The 12,796-nt window shown below is 43.2% G+C and overlaps 1 protein-coding gene across 2 annotated transcripts; it reads left to right on the top strand.

Moving 5' to 3' along the window:
• The first annotated feature begins 1,600 nt into the window (after positions 1-1,600).
• LOC138757982 (TRAF-interacting protein with FHA domain-containing protein A-like) lies at positions 1,601-12,399 on the top strand. 2 transcript variants are annotated; one of them, XM_069926194.1, is made up of 3 exons: positions 1,603-1,983; positions 3,801-3,891; positions 9,490-12,399. In XM_069926194.1, exon 3 carries the CDS (start codon positions 9,507-9,509, stop codon positions 10,077-10,079), a length of 573 nt encoding a protein of 190 aa, XP_069782295.1. In that variant the 5' UTR covers positions 1,603-1,983; positions 3,801-3,891; positions 9,490-9,506; the 3' UTR covers positions 10,080-12,399. The 2 variants fall into 2 exon arrangements, with proteins under 2 accessions (XP_069782296.1, XP_069782295.1); XM_069926195.1 differs by lacking the exon at positions 3,801-3,891 and having other exon boundaries at positions 1,601-1,983.
• Positions 12,400-12,796: the final 397 nt, after the last annotated feature.

The raw sequence follows: 12,796 nt of genomic DNA, 5'->3' as shown, positions 1-12,796 counted from the left end.
AGGACCACCTGCCCCCGCCACCTTGTATCTTTTCTCTCTCATTCCATCTTTTATCCAGTTCACTCTCTTTTCCCGGCTCCGAATCTCCCCCTCTCCACACACCACCCCATCCTTCCTTAACAATTGGTGGGACAGTTGGTGGAAAGATTGATGCTTCCGTTTGCTTTTTATTTCAGAAACAAGCACATGATATGGGAGGGCAGGGTGGCAACCTTTGTTTCCCTCATGTCGAGATAAAGAGGCGACATCGCCATACTGAGACTAGTTATCTCTTGAGATTTAACTAATCTTTAAAAGTCATCCAATATTGGAAAACGGATCATCTGGATGTTGGAACTATTGTATGTAATTAGGTCATTGTATTTTCCAGGTTATGTGAAAAACACTTCATTGACTATAAAGTGTCTGGTTCTATCCAGACAAGAATGAAAGCTCCAAAACAAAAGTTTAGTTTTCCCATTTTGTTCACCTCCTTTTCTCCTAATATTTTGTTTTCTCTCCCTTACCACTCTTAGATCTCCCACCAAGGTCACCTTACCGTCAAAGAAAAGTGGGCCGGGATCTCTGCCCTTCCTCCCTTCCCCCCCTGCCCTTCCTCCCTTCCCCCCTGCCCTTCCTCCCTTCCCCCCTGCCCTTCCTCCCTCCCCCCCCTGCCCTTCCTCCCTCCCCCCCCTGCCCTTCCTCCCTTCCCCCCCTGCCCTTCCTCCCTTCCCCCCCGCCCTTCCTCCCTTCCCCCCCTGCCCTTCCTCCCTTCCCCCCTGCCCTTCCTCCCTTCCCCCCCTGCCCTTCCTCCCTTCCCCCCCTGCCCTTCCTCCCTTCCCCCCTGCCCTTCCCCCCTTCCCCCTGCCCTTCCCCCCTTCCCCCTGCCCTTCCTCCCTTCCCCCCTGCCCTTCCTCCCTTCCCCCTGCCCTTCCTCCCTTCCCCCCCTGCCCTTCCTCCCTCCCCCCCTGCCCTTCCTCCCTCCCCCCCTGCCCTTCCTCCCTCCCCCCCCTGCCCTTCCTCCCTCCCCCCCCTGCCCTTCCTCCCTCCCCCCCTGCCCTTCCTCCCTTCCCCCCTGCCCTTCCTCCCTTCCCCCCCGCCCTTCCTCCCTTCCCCCCGCCCTTCCTCCCGCCCTTCCTCCCTTCCCCCCCGCCCTTCCTCCCTTCCCCCCCTGCCCTTCCTCCCTTCCCCCCTGCCCTTCCTCCCTTCCCTCTGCCCTTCCTCCCTTCCCCCCCTGCCCTTCCTCCCTTCCCCCCTGCCCTTCCTCCCTTCCCTCTGCCCTTCCTCCCTTCCCCCCCTGCCCTTCCCCCCTGCCCTTCCTCCCTTCCCCCCTGCCCTTCCTCCCTTCCCCCCTGCCCTTCCTCCCTTCCCCCCTGCCCTTCCTCCCTTCCCCCCTGCCCTTCCTCCCTTCCCCCTGCCCTTCCTCCCTTCCTCCCTTCCCCCTGCCCTTCCTCCCTTCCTCCCTTCCACCCTGCCCTTCCTCCCTCCCCCCCCTGCCCTTCCCCCTGCCCCTTCGCCCCCGCCCTTTCCCTCTCGCGTCTTTTCATTAATTTGCATCAGGCAAGTCAATTACTGAAAATAATGGTTTTTTTTTAAGCGATGTTGTGTCCAATTCATTAAGATTCTTGGACTAACTCTTGTAACTCTTGAAACCAAGACACAATTTCAGAAAGAAAGAAACGTCATGTTCACGTGAAATTTGCATGACTTCACCCCCCGACAGTCGAGGTTGAGATGGTGACGAGCATAGTAAACAAAAATGCTTGCCGCGCTGGAGAGACAGAATGGACTTGGCAAGCTTTCTCCAAAGCGTCCGAAAGAGACAATTGGCATATTTTCAGACGCGGTTTGAGCCAGGAAGTTTCACACCACGAGCAACAACAGGGGAGGTATCAATCAAAGGACAAATGTCTGTTCTGATTGGATATTGATGCGCGTCAAGCCCGGGGTTGGAATTGAGGAGGAGTGGTGGAGTTTCACACTGCTGGTCTCTCCGGGCAAGTGGTAGGTACTGCAGAGTGTTGTTGGACTGGGGGGTCTTCGTTGACGGGATTTTTTTTGTTTGTAATGGTCGTCCGCTCTTGTAATGAATAGATGTTTCTATTTTTTTTCCTGTTCAGTCGCTTGTTTTGAGATTTTGGAAATTTTCATCAATCTTGAACTTCGTGATAGCTTTTCTCGGGTCAGACCCCACCCCATCAAATGTGACGAGTCTCCTCCGTCTGTCCGCACACCCTTCTGGTTCCAGATTGCGAGGATAAGGTGGTTTTGTGTTGGGTTGACCACTTCCCCGTTCATCCGACCCTGGGGAGATACAACGGTTCTATTGCCGACTTGTATTTTTTTTAACCAACACTGCGCCAAGCGTTGGATCACACCAGGCGGAGACCTGGGTATGTTCCGAACCACTGTTCCGTTCGGGTAATAGCGCCAAAGAACTCTTTTCGAGCATTTTTAAAAATACTTGAATCTGGGGCAAAATCAAAGTGGAGGAACTCAGGAGTTGGAGCAGTATCTGTGCAGGGGAAGGAATCATTTAATCAAGAACTTTGCAAACTACATCTAAACTTTAGTTTTATTAAAACCTTAGTTTTTTTTCTGACTGTAAGAAAATCATTTTTAACCACAGTCCGTGTCCTTGGCTATTGTTAGGGCTTCCAAAATAAAACACGTCGAGCTGAACACAACCAGACCGATCTAGGCACCTCGCCAAAACGGGCTCCTCCTTTCCCCCCCCGTCGTCTTCTAACCCCCACCTTGATTCATCTGCCCCTAATTTTTCACTCATCCTTGGTTTCCCTATCAGCCTGTCGCACCCCTAACTCCTCTCTTTATGAAGGCAATCTTATCGCACTGCTTTCAGAGTCCTGATGCAGCGTTTTGACCCAGAACTCTTGCAATCCCTTTCCCTCCACAGTTTCTACTTGGCCTGCAAAGATTTGTGGTGCCAATTGGAAGCTCTTGGCCATTTTACAGTATGGTAATCAGCAAGCATCAATTGCAAAACAGCAACGTTCCCAGAGCATGGGAGCCACAAGGATTGATGCCCAAAGCCTGCTGCCCAGTAGTTTGAAGGTTGGCTTCATATTCAAGAGGGAAATGTTTGTGTGTATTTTGATTGATATGGTTCATAGTATGAAAAATTAAAAAAAAATTAAAAAGTGTTTGAATGAAAGATGCTGATGTCTCACTTCTGAGCCTGAGGCCTTGGCCTGATGATGTCTGAGCAATTAAATTGGCAACCATCAATATTCTGGAATTCGAAGAGCATAGGAATCCAGACGAATTGAGCAGTAGAGTTTTGAGTAATAAGTGAAAGAGGGTTGAACAAGAGTGACCAGCTAGCAATGTATTAGAACAGTAATGGAAAGCAGTAGGAGAACTGAGGCATCCCTAGATGGGTGTTGGGGAGGGGAGAAGACGGTGAGGAAATGGATTCCATAAATCCTCAGATTTGGATATGACAGAAGTTTTGAATAGTTGGTCCTGTTATGGGTAGTTTACGGATGGACATTAAACTCCAGGACGAATGAATGGAACTGAAACTGTTTTGGCATTTCCAATACTTAAGTGAATTTTCAGTTCTTTCAATGCTGTCCATTGAGACAAATTTAAACAAAAAAAATACATGGGGCAGAAACTGCTAAATTATAAACAAACTTCATAAAAATAATATTTTACAAATGTATTTGACTTTGAAAATCTAAGATGGAAGGAATTGTAATATTAATCAGAACCAGAGATGGTTTTTACCAGAAACTTTTTATCTTTTTAAAAAGTTTTATTTTTTCAGGTAATGCCTGCCTTTGTTTGATTTGCAGTTTTTGAATTGCTGGTGTCTGCTATATCAGGACGCCTAGTGGGGGAGCAGGCTCGTGGACCAAGAACCTCTAGATTCCTCTATTTCATTGTGTAAGTGCAAATGCCAAAGATTCAATGATGAGCTCGGGAAACAAGGTCAAGCCAGAGCAGGGAATGAGGCCAGGAGTGCATGGGGAATGGTTCGGTCTGTAGACGGATTGGGGGCGGGGGCATGGGTATAGGGTGGGTGATGTAGATGGGATTTTTTGTTTGTTTTTGGAACATAACCAGCACCCAAGTATATGTACCCTTGTTCTGAGAACAAGCCTCCAGTCCTAGATTTCCTCTCGTGAAGAAACGGCATTCCTCCTGATTAAATCCACAATAATGCCTCATGACTGATGAGTGGAGACCCCTATCCTTTCATTTTATCCTTGTAAGACAGTTCCTTCATTCCCACCAAAACTAAACAAACCCCTGGAGGAACTCAATGGGCAGCATCTTGGGAGGCCAAAGGAGTGGATGATGTTTTGACTGAATGTCAGGGGTTTAGCCAATATAAAGAGATAAGGGCTCATCAATGATGTAGATCCAGATGACATTGGGGATGATGGACAAAAGGAGCCAGGTAGGGGAAGTTCAGGGGAAATCTTGTATGGAATAGGATGAAACATCAAGACATAAATATTGGCCGATGGAGCCTGGTGCGGTGAAAGCAAGTTGAGGGACAAGAAATCCTGGTGGATAGAAGTGTGGATGAAGGGTGGTGGGGGAGGCTAACAAAATTTAGATAATAGGGTTGTGGAGGGTAATGGAAAAAAGGTGAACAAAGGCCGATGTTCCATTAGGAGAGGGAAAGAAACATGAAGTGTGGATTACCTAAAACTGGAAAATCCATTGCTCATACCATGGAGGCAACAGAATTCGGGAGGTGTTCTTTGAGTTGGTGTGGCAATGGAGAGGGCTGGGTTAGTATGGGAAAGGGAGTTGGAATGATGTACACACACAGTTCAAGAGGGCTGGACCAAGTGCAGTGTTCACAAATGGTTGCCTGGTCCATGCTCTGTTCTGTAGATGTCGAGGAGCCAATCTCAAGCTAAGATATCTCCAAGTGTATGAGCTCTTCTGTGGTACATTTTTGAATGCAAATATATTGCATTTATTGGTTCCGCTCTATGAACTGGCCCATACTTCATCAAAGAGTTTGGATAAATTTTAAACATCAAGAAGGTTAAGCCCTATTTCTAACCAAAAGAATATCAAAGGCTCTGGAGCAGGTGATATGCACATTGAAGGATGTATTGGAAGAGGGTATTCCAGTGAAGTGCAAATTCATTAATTGTGATTATCTGAAGAAAGGAGACCAGTACAAATGTGCTAATTACTGAAAGGGTTGTGCTGCCTGGCATACAGAAAATCATTGCCAGTATTCTCCTTAATTGCCACCTCTCACTGGAGAACTGCTTCCTAAATAGAGTGTGGATTATTTCCTGCTGGAGTGGACTGGAACTCTTCCCTGATCTGTTTCCATCCATCTCATTTTACCTGCCCATATGCATCCCACTCACCAACCCCACCCCCGGGGTCTTCTCACCTACCTTTCTCCCACATCCTCATTTGCCCAGTATTCTATCACTTCTTGATCCCTCAGTATCTCCCCCCCACCCCCACCATTTTTGTGCTTGCTATCCTCCCTTTCCACTTTGGTTTCGGTGAGGGGTCCCAGCCTGAAACGACTAACCATTTGTCTTCATGGATGCTGCCTGATCTACTGGGTCTTGCCCCTTTATTTACATTGGACAGAAGCTTCACCAGTTTATAATCCATGCAGCAGCAATCTTTTTAGACCCACCTAAAGCTTTTGACTACATCAATCAAGAAGAAATAACTATGGAACATCCTCAAATTCTATTGTCCGAAGAAAGTTGTCTCCATTTTGTGTTTGCTTCATCATTACCATATATACAAGCCATGATCCTAACTAGTGTTCTATTACAGAGTCAGTCTTAATGAAAATTAGTGTCAAAAGGAGTCTCATTTGTCATCTGATTGTACCAGTACAACCTGAAGAAATGGCATTCTCCGGTCCATGGTGCAGAACAGGGCCAAACATGTGTACAGACACAATACATGCAGACAGAAGATGCATATACACATTACCTATGTACATGTTTTATACCTGAAGAAAACTGAGGTCCTCCATCAGCCAGCTCCCCACCATGACTACCAGCCCCCCACATCTCCATTGGGCACACAGAACTCAAAACGGTCAACCAGTTTACCTACCTCGGCTGCACCATTTCATCTGATGCAAGGATCGACAACGAGATAGACAACAGACTCGCCAAGGCAAATAGCGCCTTTGGAAGACTACACAAAAGAGTCTGGAAAAACAACCACCTGAAGAAACACACAAAGATCAGCGTGTACAGAGCCATTGTCATAACCACGCTCCTGTTCGGCTCCGAATCATGGGTCCTCTACCGGCATTACCTACGGATCCTAGAACGCTTCCATCAGCGCTGTCTCCGCTCCATACTCAACATTCATTGGAGTGACTTCATCACCAACATTGAAGTACTTGAGCTGGCAGAGTCTGCAAGCATCGAATCCACGCTACTGAAGACCCAACTGTGCTGGGTGGGTCACGTCTCTAGAATGGAGGACCATCGCCTTCCCAAGATTGTGTTATATGGTGAGCTCTCCACTGGCCACCGAGACAGAGGTGCACCAAAGAAGAGGTACAAGGACTGTTTAAAGAAATCTCTTGGTGCCTGCCACATTGACCACCACCAGTGGGCTGATATTGCCTCCAACCGTGCATCTTGGCGCCTGACAGTTTGGCGGGCAGCAACCTCCTTTGAAGAAGACCGTAGAGCCCACCTCACTGACAAAAGACAAAGGAGGAAAAATCCAACCCCAACCAACCAATTGTCCCTTGCAACCGCTGCAACCGTGCCTGCCTGTCCCGCATCAGACTTGTCAGTCACCAACGAGCCTGCAGCAGACATGGACATACCCCTCCATAAATCTTCGTCCGCGAAGCCAAGCCAAAGAAGAATGTACATGTATTGATAATTTAAAATAATGTTTTAGCAGTCATTCTGCCAATCACAGCCTGTGGGAAGAAGCCTGGTGGTTTCTGGATCTGATACTTTTTCCTGATGGGAGTAGCTGGAAGATGCTGCATGTGGGGTGGTAGGGGTCCTCACTGATTTTACAAACCCTGTTGAGCAAGTCCTGTTTCAAAATTTGCAATTTTTAGCTGCAATTTGCATTTCACTTTGTGCTGATTTTTCTGCAAGAGTAGAGCTAATTTTCAGAAAATTGGGAAATTGTTCAATATGGAGCTCAAAATCTGGATTATCAATTATCGGTCAGTATAAGTCTGGGAGGCTGAGCTCCAAGATAGCCTGAACTGAAATAGAGAAAAGAGGGGGGAGCCTTGTGCTCAATGTTTAAAGGCAAAGGTCATCTGCTGGCCTGCCCTTTTGACAATAAATGTTCATGGTGAAACTTGCTATTACCTTCACACATCAACATCAAAAAATGTATTTAAAGATCAAAATCTCAGACTTGACACATAACTCTTGATCAACTGTGAAATATTTATTCCTGGCTTTGTATATAGTTCTGAGACCCTGATTACTTATAACAGGCACTTCAAAGCATATGAAAGATGCATCTACACTGTCCCTGCATAAATCTCTAAATTCACTGGAAGGATGAGCGATCAATTGGCAGTGTCCTCTACTACTCTAACATCCTTACCACTGAGGGCCTAGATACGTTCAGATGGCTACATTGGACGGGCCATATTGTACCATGCCCTCAGAGTTCTGAAACAGATTATTTTTACTGGATGCGGGAAGAGGGGAAAAAAATTCAAAAATGTGTTCAAAGCTTCCTATTTAAAATATAACACTTCACTCACTTTGGAACTTATGCCTGTCTGGTCAAAACTGAGGGAAGGCATTTGAAATGGTTTGGAAATGGAATCCATGAATCTAGTGTAGACTTTGTAAATGATCACTCCATCAAAGGTCTCCCCACCCATGAGGCCTGTCAGGCATCTTTTGCCTCATCTGTGGAACAGACTGCAGTCCTCTCACTGACCTATCTGTCACCCTACAACTTGTAGAATTGGAGAAGTAGCATGAGGAACTGGGGAAGAAGGACTGCTTTAATTGATGACTGCTGTTGTTAAAACTGTTGATTATGAGCCTTTAGAGTTTTCAAACAACTCTTACTTTGGGAGCATTTTCATTTAATTGAAAGTTTTGCGGTTGACACTCAATATTAGGATAATGACCATTTCAAATCTGAAAGATCAGAGTTTTTCCATGACTGAAAAAGTAGATTAGTATAGGATGTGACTTGGATAATTACAGAAAACAAGACATCTTTCTATAGGAGAACCCTGCAGTTTAATTTGACAGTAACATTGCCCTTTACAATTTCCAGAACCAAAAATACCTTTTATAAAATGTACAGGATTAATCTAGACCTGCTCCCTGTGCTCCATTCTAAATTGGGGGAAAAATGATTAAATGATGAAGCTCATTGTACTTTGTCTGGAATTTGGAACTGTACAATTAATCCCTCTTGGCTCCATACCTTTAACTCTGTAAATGTTTACCCTTCAACTGTTTACCTATTTCCCTATTGATAGCTACTTTGAGTCTGTTTCCATCATGTTCATAAACTGGTTACCGATCACAATAATTTGTGACATAAAAGAGGAAAAAAAGTCAACATAAAATTATGCCCTTTAGTTGAACTTTGTTAGGAGAAATAGTTTTTATTTTTAGTATATCAATAAATGTAAGTATTTCTAAATATGGCCAATTTCTGCAATGTGTCCACTGGTATCAATCTAGCAGAGGATGGCTTCTTATCCCTTTGAGAATCCATGATATTCTTTCTGACATACGGTGTCCAATATTCGATTGTGTAGTTCGGTGGTCTCAACCTTTTTCTTTCCACTCATATACCACTTTAAGTATTCCCTATGCCATAGGTGCTCTGAGATTAGTAAGGGATTGCTTAAGATGGTATGTTCGTGGAAAGAAAAAGTTTGAAAACCACTGTTTCAATTGTACCTCATTGACTCATTATGTGCATGGTTTCATAACTCCAAAGGAAATGGACCAATGATAATTTTTCTCAAGCAAAATATTTCAGTAACAATTCAGTCTGGAGCAGTGATTCTCAACCTTCCCACTCACATACCACCTTAAGCGATCCCTTCCTAATCACAGAGCACCTATGGCATAGGGAAGACTTAAAGTGGTATGTGAGTGGAAAGAAAAAGGTTGAGAACCACTGGCGTAGATGCGTTTTGCACAGTGATTCCAAAGAGGTGTGTCCATTCAATTTTAAAATTTGCTTTCCTTACAAGCTCTATTTTATGAACACTTTGGAACTTGGAAAGAGTGGGAATAAAAGCAAAATAGAAGTTTAACTGGAACGCTCTGTTCTGTTTATTATGTGGAGGAATGAAGAGCTGATTTAATGTTTAAATCTCGGATAAATAGTTTGTTTTTTGTTCTTACAATGTCAATTATGCTATTTACATTTTGCATTTGAAAACCTCAGGAATTTTGAAAGAGTGATGCTGATTGATGCATTTTTGCACCTACAAATGTAGTTTGGAGATGGAGCCACTGACATGGAAGTAAAGGCTAATGATAATTTTTATTTCCATAGAAATATAAATTGGCATCATGTCTTTTGAAACTGCTGAAACAGAAGAGATGATAACCTCTCTACATATAAATGTCTACCATCCTCAAGCTGCAGTATTCAACTTGTTGAATTTTAATGAGAAACTGAAGTACCGAGTGGAAGAATTGATAAGATTTGGTCGTGACTCCAAAGTATGTAAATTTCCTTTGCTGGACAGGCGTGCTTCACGAATACAGTTTGTAATACAAGCTTTCCGTCACAACGACAGCTCAGAGCTCTGTTTTGAAATAAAAAATATGAGCTTGAAGACTCGACTATTTGTCAACAATGCAGTTCTGGATCACCTCAACAAGATTGATTTACCAAGGAAATGTATTTTGCAATTTGGCGAATTCCAATTCTATCTTGATAAAGGTGATGGAGAAGCCAGAGAACACTTTGAGATCATCTTTAAACTTTCTCTGGTGCCATTTTGTCAAGAGGCCGGTGTAGAGACTCTGCCTCTTCCTGTGGCAGAAAGTGGCATTTTAAAAAATGCAAATAGCCCAGTCAGCCTGTACCCATCACAAACTGCAGTAGAGACTGATGAAAATGAAATTTTAATAAATTAGTGCTATAAGATTATTATATGCTATGTAGTATGTGGAGTGAATTTATGCTTGACTATTCAGATATAATGTAATGCTTAGGGGCTCAGCAATTAAATGCTACCTATAAATTCAATACCACTACATTTTGAGATACTGGATTATGAAATTAAAGAAAATACTGATAGCAGGTGAAATGCAGAGGCAGGAAAAAGTGTTTCTTGTTCATGACTTTTCATCAGAACTAATTTTTTTTTGGTAGAGCAATGGTGTTAAGTCAATTTGTTACAGGCTTTGAATTTATATTTTTGCTTCAGTCATCATTTCTTGACATTGTTTATCCAACACTGAAAATGGCGCTCTCTGATGGGGAATTTACTTTTTTTTAACTGCACTTGTGTAAATAACAATTAATATAAAATGTTAACTTTATTGAATAAATAGTTGCAGATATAGAAGTAATACTAGTGAGGCTGCAAATTGACAATTGCCTAAGGCAGTTTCATGTTTGTCTTTTTTTTTGGTAAACTAACATTAGCTATAATTGCATTTCTCCCAAAGCCAGTGATCTTGGCCATTATCACGTGCAACTCTCAATGTTTACACGTTAACGGTTTAATGTGGAAATTTTAGAATTATGAACTTGGAAAATTAGGAGTAAGGGAAGAGTACGTAATTCATCAAGTCCCTTTATTAATTAGTAAGATCGTTGCTAATTTTAATTTTAGCTTACAGCTGTCCTGCACAAATACACCCAAATTAATATACAACCCCCATACATTTTGGAGGGTGGGAGGAAACTAGTGGACCTGGGGAAAACCCACAGAGACAGATGGAGAGCGTACAAATGCCTCACAGACGGTGCCAGATTTTAAGATGGTTTGCCGGCGCTGTATAAGCATTGCACTAACTACCACACTAACCGTGCTGTGATGTTTCAGTAGCAATTGGGTCTAGAGCAGTGGTTCTCATCCATCCCTTCCCACTCACATCCCACCTTAACCAATCCCTTACTAATCATAGAGCACCTATGGCAAAGGGAATACTTAAAGTGGTGTGTGAGTGGAAAGGAAGAGGTTGAGAACCACAAAATCAGCTCAACACTGGCATCAGGTGACATCATCTCACACCGGGGGTTGATGGCCTCGACCCCTAGTACAATCCCTGGCATCTGCAGATGCAAAACAGGTAATTGGATTGTGAGATTGAAATGACCCAATTTTGGCATGAGAGCAGGAATGTGAAGGAAGATAAGATTAAAATGAAGGTATAAACTTTGCTGTGGGAAAGTTGCAATGGGAGAGAGAGGAAATTCAATAAATAGCAATAGCGGACAGTTTTAAACAGCATGGAAAAGTTGGTAGCGCAATAGCTCACTATTTATAAGGACTGTGGGGAAAAAAAGTACAGACTTTTCCACGCTGTATAAATTGTGCACTAGAGCACTACCAAATTTCCCACTGTTTAAAAATTGTTTGCTATTGCTATTTATTGCTAGCACTTTCTCACAGTCCCTTATAAAGATTTACATTGAGTTTAATTATGTTATAATTAGGCATGATTAATTATGTTCAATTACAAGATCATAATACATTGATCAGGATTTAGGGCAGGTTCATCATCATTTGATGCGTCATGACGTCACCGGTAGAAGGTAGAACATTCCTAACCCTGGGGTGGCTCCTTGCAAGTGTGAAAGTGTAAAAAGTCAAACCCCCATTCCTATCCTGGGATTTAGTGGGTTGCGAGTGTAAAAGGGGCTGGGGTTGACGCCACCTATCTCCGGTGTGAAATGATGTCATTTCATGCAGGTGTTCAGACAATTTTGCTTTCACACTTGACCCTTAACCAGTCAATTGGCTGTTAATTCCTGGGACAAGGTGCAAGTATGAAAGGGCAGGAAGAACACCAGGAACAGAGCCAGATACACATCACAACTTGCCCCTCCGGTTTACAGTTGGCATGTGTACTATGACTCCCTTTCTCTCTCTCTCTCCCCCCCCCCTTTAAAAAGATAGAAGAGGTAATTGATGGAGTGTGTTTATTATTTTAAATCATATTAATGCCAGTACTTCTGGTGCCAGTATTTCCTCTTTTTGCATTCAACTTAATCAGTTGACACATGTACATCTTTGCTTGATCTTACCTATATTTATGACCTCATAAATTTATGGTTCATAAATTGAAACTGAATCATACTGGCTCAGGGACACAATGTTCCAGAAAATTGTCAAGCACATTCCCAAAAAATGTTGCCGCCTTTGGAACTGAACCTGTTCTGTTTCTCCCAATCAAGGTGAAAATTAAAGTGTCACTTTATATAATAAACTACTTTTACAGCAAACTTGTATTTTTGTTGCACTTTTGTGACTTGCTTCATTGTTATAAACAACTCCCACTTAATTTAACTGTGTGCTGACTGCCAGCTAGTGCTGAGATCATGTGCAGACTTTGTCAGTGCTGTGAAATTTAATAACTGCATTAAATTATGTGCAATCTCCAGAGAATTTTTTAAAATGTCAACTGTTTCCTATTCAGATCTTGTTTTACTCCCATATCATTCAATTCTCCGCATTTAGTAAGCTAATTTCAATGTCTTTGGGTAGCTTGAATTGAGTCACTATATTGACACTGCCAGCACTTAAAAAAAATCACCAGAAAGTAGGATTCTTAACAAGTGTCTTGATTTGCCAAAATTACTGTTAAGTAAGCATGGGTCACTTATGTACCTATTCTATTGC

Source organism: Narcine bancroftii, chromosome 3 (genome assembly GCF_036971445.1).
Source record: "Narcine bancroftii isolate sNarBan1 chromosome 3, sNarBan1.hap1, whole genome shotgun sequence".
In the NCBI taxonomy this organism is placed as follows: Eukaryota; Metazoa; Chordata; class Chondrichthyes; order Torpediniformes; family Narcinidae; genus Narcine; species Narcine bancroftii.
The sequence above is the reverse complement of the archived record's forward strand: the minus strand, read 5'-3'. Positions and strand labels throughout refer to the sequence as shown.

Coding starts and splice junctions, on each gene's coding strand:
- LOC138757982 (XM_069926195.1), top strand. CDS start 9,507: ATGTCTTTTGAAACTGCTGAAACAGAAGAGATGATAACCTCTCTACAT.